The sequence below is a fragment of the Penaeus vannamei genome, chromosome 29, assembly GCF_042767895.1.
Source record: "Penaeus vannamei isolate JL-2024 chromosome 29, ASM4276789v1, whole genome shotgun sequence".
Taxonomy (NCBI): Eukaryota; Metazoa; Arthropoda; class Malacostraca; order Decapoda; family Penaeidae; genus Penaeus; species Penaeus vannamei.
Genome location: NC_091577.1, coordinates 3,226,945 through 3,236,199, shown reverse-complemented (window position 1 = coordinate 3,236,199; position 9,255 = coordinate 3,226,945). Strand labels below are relative to the sequence as shown.

At 38.2% G+C, this 9,255-nt stretch overlaps 1 protein-coding gene across 1 annotated transcript in view; it reads left to right on the top strand.

Annotated features, from left to right (window-relative positions):
- The first annotated feature begins 7,838 nt into the window (after positions 1-7,838).
- The window catches only part of LOC138867246 (uncharacterized), a 98,621-nt gene continuing 97,204 nt past the window's right edge, over positions 7,839-9,255 (top strand). The window contains exons 1-2 of the mRNA XM_070142139.1: positions 7,839-7,886; positions 8,083-8,224. Coding sequence (XP_069998240.1) covers positions 7,839-7,886; positions 8,083-8,224 — 190 coding nt within the window. The remainder of the gene's footprint in view (positions 7,887-8,082; positions 8,225-9,255) is intronic.

The window sequence follows — 9,255 nt, the reverse complement described above, 5'->3', positions numbered from 1 at the left end:
GATAGAGTGAGAGAAAGAGAGAGAGAGAGAAAGAGAGAATGAAAGTGAGGAGTGAGTGAGAGAGAGAGAGAGAGAGAGAGAGAGAGAGAGAGAGAGAGAGAGAGAGAGAGAGAGAGAGAGAGAGAGAGAGAGAGAGAGAGAGAGAGAGAGAGAGCGAAGAGCGAGGCAAGAGCGAAAGAGAGAGAGAGAGAGAGAGAGAGAGAGAGAGAGAGAGAGAGAGAGAGAGAGAGAGAGAGAGAGAGAGAGAGAGAGAGAGAGAGAGTCAGTCAGACAAAGAGAGAGAGAGACAAAGAGAAAGAAAGAGACAGGCACACACACACACACACACATACAGAAAGAGAAAGAAATAGAGAGAGAGAGAGAGAATGAGTGAGTGTGAAAGAGCGAGCGAGCAAGAGCGAGATAGATAGATAGATAGATAGATAGATAGATAGATAGATAGATAGATAGATAGAGAGAGAGAGAGAGAGAGAGAGAGAGAGAGAGAGAGAGAGAGAGAGAGAGGGAATGAGTGACTGAATGAGTGAGTGTGAGAGAGAGACCGAGCGAGAGCGAAAAAGAGAAAGAAAAAGACGAATAGAGAGAAAAAAGAAAGGAGTCAAGGAGATAGAAATTGATTGATATATTATTGACTACAAATGCATTATTACCCAATCAAATCCACTCCATTTCGGCCCATTTACAGTAGCTATAACCATTAGGAATATATGCAGTGCCAGACTACACATCTTTTAGGTTAAAATATGCTTGAATATTGTTAGAAAAACTACATCCATATTTGTTCGAAAAAAGAATAACAGTCAACATACAAAACCGATTACCGGTATCACATTATAATAACCTTACTTTAATATAGATAGTAGTTCATGTACAAAAGTTCACACTATATCATATTTTTATGCTGCATCAAGTAACATTGCATGTTTGTTTCACTTCAAGCGAATTCGGACAGCTTGCAGTGACTCCCGGACCTGGACACAGCCTTGTCTCCACTTTTCCGTCTGTGAAGGAGTGAGCGCTCAGCCACAGCCCAGCCCAAGACATACGCCCAATTTCATCATCTTTTAGACTTTTTGCAAATATCTGGACTAATTAATTTCATATAACAGCAACCTATTTCATATTTTTTTGTTTGCATTCCGTTTCGAGCCTCCTCTATATTATTGGCATCACTAGATATTAAGTGTCTTACATATCTGACGCGGGATCAATATACCGAAGTGTCTCCTGCATTGCTTTAAGGGGTTGTCATGTATTGCTCTTCCTGCAAGTCGTGCCTTTCTGAAGAATTCCTTTGTTTTGCCTTGGTTAATGCAGGTAGCGGAGTTGGCCCAATGCAAGTAAGCAAACGCCATTATTAGTTGTTGTCTTAACGCATAAAAGTTGTTTAATGCATAATCTATAACGCTTTCTACGTGTTTTATGTGTCCATTCAACCAAAAGTGACTGCCATCGAGCTTTGCTGACTTCAGTGCAGTTCTAGACATAAATTGTGCATCATTACTTCTAGCGCCATAAGATGTGAATTTTAAATCAGGGCATATTTCATTGTTTTTATGAAGTCTAACAACAGTAGATAAAGGTGAGAACCACATGATTACATACTAACGTTCCCCTAATTTCCTAACTGCCATCTACAACCTTAAACTTTTGCCTTTTCATTAACTGACACGCCATTTTACATTACAAATACCGTCCTAAAGTTTGATTTCCCTTTCCATACCACCCTAAGATGTCGATAACAAAACAGCGTCGTGCCTTAAAACCAGATATGTAGGTCGTCGAGGAAGCCATCTGCAGGGCGACCTTGCTTTACCATCTGCATCGTACCATTGACATACAAGGCGAATAGATGTGTGGAATTCATGTTGAACAGATTCGTTGTTCCTGTTGCAAGTCGAATAGAGAACAGGATGCAGGCGAGCCCAGACGAACGCCCAAGTAGCACCAGTCACACTATTGGTAAACCGATACATAGCCACTAAGGCATTAAGGAGAGAGAGAGAGAGAGTGAGAGAGAGAGAGAGAGAGAGAGAGAGAGAGAGAGAGAGAGAGAGAGAGAGAGAGAGAGAGAGAGAGAAGAGAGAAAGAGAGAAGAGAGAGAAAGAGAGAGGGAAAGAGAGAGTGAGAGAAAGAGAGAGAGAGTGAAAGAAAGAGAGAGAGAGAGAGAGAGAGAGAGGCAGAGTTTAAAGAGAGAGAGAGGGAGAGACAGAGAGAAAGAGAGAGAGAGAGAGAGAGAGAGAGAGAGAGAGAGGCAGAATGAGGAAGAGAGAGAGAGGAGAGAGAGACGAGAGAGAGAGAGAGAGAGAGAGAGAGAGAGAGAGAGAGAGAGAGAGAGAGAGAGAGAGAAAGAGAGAGAGAAAGAAAGAGAGAGAGAAAGAAAGAGATAGAGGAAGACAGAGAGAGAGGGAAAGAGAGATAGAAAGAGAGAGTGAGAGAGAGAGAGAGAGAGAGAGAGAGAGAGAGAGAGAGAGAGAGAGAGAGAGAGAGAGAGAGAGAGAGAGAGAGAGAGAGAGAGAGTAGTGAGAGAGAGAGAGAGAGAGAGAGAGAGAGAGAGAGAGAGAGAGAGAGAGAGAGAGAGAGAGAGAGAGAGAGAGAGAGAGAGAGGGAGAGAGAGAGAGTGAGTGAGTTAGAGAAAGAGAGTTAGAGAGAGTGGGAGAGAGAGAGAAAGAGAGAGAGAGAGAGAGAGAGAGAGAGAGAGAGAGAGAGAGAGAGAGAGAGAGAGAGAGAGAGAGAGAGAGAGAGAGAGAGAGAGATGAAAGAGAGAGAGAGAGATGGAGAAAGAGAGAGATAGAAAGAGAGAGAGAGAGAAAGAATAGAGAGAGAGAGAGAGAAAGAGAGAGAAGATGAGAAAGGAGAGAGACAGACAGACAGACAGAGAGAGAGAAGAGAGAGAGAGAGAGAGAGAGAGAGAGAGAGAGAGAGAGAGAGAGAGAGAGAGAGAGAGAGAGAGAGAGAGAGAGAGAGGAAGATGGGAGAGCGAAAGAAAGCGAGAAAGATCAATAAATTATCAACAATAAAGTTGCTTTATTCTATGACGTTTGCCCGGATTTTCGACCATATTGCAGCATCTTTTCTGTCCTGAATAAGTATCGTGTCTGATTTTTTTAAGGATGATATTTATTGGAATTTGATGTCACCCCGAAATTGATTGTATTATGTCATTATTCTTCGTTTATTGACGTTAGTCTTTTTCTTTCTTCTCTCTTTTTGTTTCTCGTTTTCACTAATGTACATTTTCTTGCGTTTCTTTTATTTGCTCTTAGTCCAGGTTTGTTTTGGTTACTTTCTTTCCACTCTTTATTGTGACTTCTTCGTCTACCGCTATATCTTCTTTATCATTCCCTCCTCGCGCCTCTTTATCATAACATCCTTTTCGAGAATCTCCTTTTTCGTCGCTCTCTTTATCGTCTCTCTTCTGTCCCACGAATCGTATATCATCTCTTATCAGCAATTTCCCCTCGCTGTATACACTTATTTCCCCTCGTTTTCTTATCGCAACGTGATATTGTGGGATGAATGAAAAAAAAATAACAGGAAATGTGGCGATTTTTATCATATTTATGCTGTTTTTAGGGGTGTGTGTATAGTTCTGACCAATCACGAGTGAGGACCGCGGTGAAGTCATCATTCGTCACAGCCAATTGGAATGGCCGATGTGCTAGAACGAGAATGACGTCACCACTCATGGAACCAATTGGAATGGTGGATTTGCCGGGACGATATCCTCTTAAATGCCCGTGTTATGACGGACTCAGATGGCAGAATATTACACGGAATCAATATGTTTGTCACGTCAGATGAAAAGTCAGATTCCGAAACGGTTCGCGTTATGACATTTCAACATCCAGTTTACAGATACGAAGAAATGAGGCCATTTTCAGCGAAGCCAAACAGAGGCAGCGTCATGGCATATTTGGCTGTATTGGTTTATCCTTATCTACTCTCCGGATTCTATTTCTCTCTCTCTCTCTCTCTCTCTCTCTCTCTCTCTCTCTCTCTCCCTCTCTCTCTCCCTCTCCCTTTCTCTCTCTTTCTCTCCCTCCCTCTCCCTTTCTCTCTCTCTCTCTCTCTCTCTCTCAATATGTATATTTATGTCTTTATTTCTACTTAGTTCTGGTATTTAGTCTTCAATTGCCCATATTTCCCTTTCCTATCTACCGATCGTCATCTGTCTGCGCGTCTAATTCTTCTATTTATCTGTCAAACTCTTTGTCTTGCTCTCTTTATCATAATACTTTACATTCCCTTATACCAACTTCGAATCACGTCCGTTTTTTATGTTTCTTCCACCAATTCTCTATTCCCTTCCATCAACCTCCATCGCTACCCTCCTCCCTCCCTCCCTCTTTCCCTCTCCTTTACCTCTCTCCGTCCTCCTCTCTACCGATTTCTTCCCCTCCTCCCTCTTCCCCTTTCTCCCCCCCCCCCCTCATCAGCCCCTACGTAATTTCCATACTGAAGATCTGTGTTGGTCTAGGGTCGTTTCTTGCCCTATTTCGACCTCGCTTTCCACTATTTTATCTATTTTCCTCCTTATTTCGATGCGATCAATCTTCGCGTTTCCTTCTCCTTTGATGTCACAAAATATTTTTTCTTCCTTTTTAAGAGATCCATTCCTTCCAAGATTTCACTTTCGACAGACGGGATCTCACACGCGCATTTGTATCTAGCAACCATATCTGTCTATTTTTATATGTATCTTTATACCAGTCTATCTATCTATCTATTCAACCATCTATCTATCTATCTATCTATCTATCTGTCTGTCTGTCTGTCTGTCTCTGTCTGTCTGTCTGTCTGTCTGTCTGTCTGTCTCTCTGTCTGTCTGTCTGTCTGTCTGTCTGTCTGTCTGTCTCTCTCTCTCTCTCTCTCTCTCTCTCTCTCTCTCTCTCTCTCTCTCTCTCTCTCTCTCTCTCTCTCTCTCTCTCTCTCTCTCTCTCTCTCTCTATATATATATATATATATATATATATATATATATATATATATATATATATATATGCATCTACCTATCAATCTATCTATACCTATCTTTCCGTCCATTTATCTGTCTGTCTGTCCATTTATCTCTCAGTCTATCTATCTATCTGTTATCTATCTAATTAACTATATATATGTTATATATGTATACATACATACATACATACACACACACAGACACACACACACACACACACACACACACATACACACACACACACACACACACACACACATATATATATATATATATATATATATATATATATATATATATATATATATATATATATATATATATATATATATATATATATATATATATATATATATATATATATATATATATATATATATATATATATATATATATATATACATGTGTATGTGTGTGTGTGTGTATCATTTATTCGCATGGGAGTATAGCCGCCATAGACGCTGGTTGGCTTCCATCCCCAACTAATGACTTGCATGACAAACAACATCTCAACTCCTGTCATTTCCCCGACAAAAGGGGATCACCTCAGCCGGAAACGGAATGCCAATAAAACACAGAATAAATAACAGGGAATCGAACCCGGAGACGAATGAGATCAAAGTAAATCTACCAGAATAATGCCAGACGAACGAGAAGTAGAGAAGGGAGACAGTTCTCCAGACAGCTCACTCGACCCGGCGGGCGGCGCTGCGGGCGTGTGTGTGTGTGTGTGTGTGTGTGTGTGTGTGTGTGTGTGTGTGTGTGTGTGTGTGTGTGTGTGTGTGTGTGTGTGTGTGTGTGTGTGTGTGTGTGTGTGTGTGTGACTATAGATGTGCTAATGTGCGGTTTATGCTTATTTGGGACATCTATGAAATTACCTATTGTTATATATCATTTCTGTACAAAACAACAACAACAACAACAAAAACGCAGTAATTAACAAAAGAACATTACAGTTAAAAAAACAACAACTATTGTGTTCAATTTCATACTATCATATGTAGGTTTCCTGTAAAAGAGAAGGGTTCGAGAGACAGAGGCTAGCAGACAGACCAGAAACAATGGGTGAAAATTCGTGTTCAGACAAATATTATGATCCTCCATGCTAGAACGAAGAACTGGAACTCTGAATACAGGAAATGTGCTTATGCGAGTGCCTTTCTAAAATCTATTGTACGTTCTGAATACAACATCTCTCTCTGTCTCTCTCTTTGCTGTCGCTTATTTGGGACAGTTCTTTCTCTATTTTTTCCCTCTCTCTCTTTCATTGTATATATATATGTATATATATATATATATACATACATATATATATATATATATATATATATATATGTGTGTGTGTGTGTGTGTGTGTGTGTGTGTGTGTGTGTGTGGGTGTGTATGTGTGTGTGTGTGTGTGTGTGTGTGTGTAAACACACATATATATGTATATACATAAATTTATATATGTAAATGTATATATATATACATATATATATATATATATATATATATATATATATATATATATATATATATATATATATATATGTGTGTGTGTGTGTGTGTGTGTGTGTATGTATGTATGTATGTATGTGTGTGTGTGTGTATAGGAAAGAAGAAGAGGGAAGAGAAGTTCCTGAAGGCGAAATCGGGGAAAAGCTCTTTGACGGGAAAAGAGGAATCGATGGTTAGCTAATGGCGTCAACGACCGCTTGAAGTAGGGAATGAGGGATTTTGCGGAAGAAGAAATAAAGGAGAGAGTATAAAAGGAAGGAAGGAGAAGATTAGATAAGATCGCAACGAAAAAAATAGGAAAGGAATATATAGTTCACCGAAGAGTAAGTCATTAGAACCATATATATGGTAATCTTGTAATAACTAATGGTAATGGTAATGTGATTGTTATTACTGATCTACTAATATTGATCACATTGTTATGACAGATGATTATGACTATCTGTCTCTTTGCTTCTTCTTCTCGCTTCTCTCTACATCTCTCTTTCTCTCTCCCTCCCTCCATTCCTTCCCCCCTTCTGTGTCATTCTCTATCCCCCTCCCCCCTCTTCTCTCCTTCTCAGTATCTCTATCTCAATTATCACTCCCTCTTACTCTTTATTTATTTATCTCTTTATTAAGTTCTATCTCTACACATCATTCCACCTCTATCTCTAGCCTCACACTCTCCTCTCTTTCTAACTCCCTCTCTTTCTGTCGCTCTCTCTATCTATCCATATCTCTGCCTCTATCTCTATTTAGCTACTAGCCAACTCTCCAAATCCCCTGTCTCTCTCTCCTTCTCTCGTTCTTTACTCCCATATTTCTCTTCCTCTTCCAATAGTTATATTTTGTCTCTCTCTCACATTAGCGAAAGTTACTATTATTGGCTGATTCTTTTTATTATTATCATTGTCGTTGTTGTTATTATTGATGTTATCTTGATCGTTATTATTATAATTGCCATTGTTATTAATATTGATATCTTTATGATCGTTGTTACTATAAATTACTATTACTATAAATATCAATATTATCTTTTGCAGGATTATCATCATTATTGATATTATCTTTATTACCATTATCATCATCCTTATTATCATTATCATCATTATCATTATTATTATTGTTCTTGCTGTTATTATTACTATTGTCATTATCATTTTTATCATTGAAAATGTACTAGTGGTTGTACTAGTATTAATATCAGTATAAGTCTTAGTATTTGTAATTACATTATTGTCATTGTCATGAATATCACTACTATCGCTATCATCTTAATCATGCTCAGCTTTTATCTTCATCAGTATTATCTTCACTATCAGCGTCAATACCATTACTATCATTGCTAACATCTTTTCTATTATCTGGGTTAATTTTCATATTCATCATACTGATAATGATTATAATCAATATCACAGTCACCATCTTCAGCCCCAAAGGCAAAGTAACGGTCATAGTGATTAGCATCTTTGATGTTATCATTAATAGGATCATCATTATCCATGCCATTCCCATGCCTACATTATTATCCAACCACTATTCCAACCTTTACTTTAAGATTTCTAGCCAGCAATGTTATCGTTCTAGACCCACCATCCAACCCCTCACATACTCACCCCCCCCTCCTCTTTCTCTCTCAGGAGGTGTCCCGCACTGACCGTCAAGTGACTCTCAGCATCACCAGCATGACCTCAGCTGCCACGGGCGAGTACAAGTGTGAGGTCATAGCAGAACACCCTTCCTTCAGAACCGAGACGGACAGTGCCATTATGACCGTGTTGGGTAAGTGGGAGGAGTCCTGTTATGTGTTTTTTTTTATTGATTCTGTTGTTATTGGGTTATCGTCATTGTTGTTGTTGTTCCTGTGGGTCTCAGGTTTAGTTTTGGCACACTCCTTATTCTTATTGTTGGTCTCATTATTCTTATTCAAATTCTTATTCTTATTTTTATTTGTTGGGTTATTAGCACCAGCTATAACATTAGCAATGCTGTTGTTATTACTTTTATTATTATAGCTATTATTTTCATTACCATCATCCATTTGTTACTGTTATAATTATCATCTTCATTACCACTGTTGTTAATGTTGTTATTGTTAGTAATATCATCACCATTGTTATTATCATTATTACATTTATTATTGTTAACATTATCATTACCATTATTACTATTATTATCATTATTATTACCATTATTATTATTATCATTATTATTACTGTTTCTACTATCATCATTAGCATCCCCATTATCTTTAAAATCATCACTGCTGTCATTATCATTACCAGCATTACAATAATCATCACTTCCGTCGTCATTAATTAGTAGCAGAGTGAGATGAAAATCCCCTTATAATCGCATTATGACTTTTATTATTGTTGCTATCATTAGCAGCGAGTGTCGTATGCATGTTTTTTTTTTTTTTTTTTTTTTTTTTTTTTTTTTTTTTTTTTGGTAAAGGAATAAAGAGTTGTAGTATGATGACCGTCACTAGGAATAGTATCTTGACTAGTACTAGAGTTGCTGTTATATTACACTCACTTTTCCATGCATCACTCCCTATCGCATGCATGGATACGATTTGTAAACAAAAAATAGGCAAATTTTGTAACGCGGAAATGAACATTAAACAAAGCCACAATATAATGATAATGATAACCAAAAGGTGACTTCTTATCAAAGTTTACAAACGGAATGAGTCTTACCGTTTGAGAGTGAGTCTAGCATGACTTCCACGTCCTTGTATCTTATATCACTTATTGCAGCTGTGTCTATTTCCTACTTATTTCTCATATTTCTGTGCTTCCATTTATATT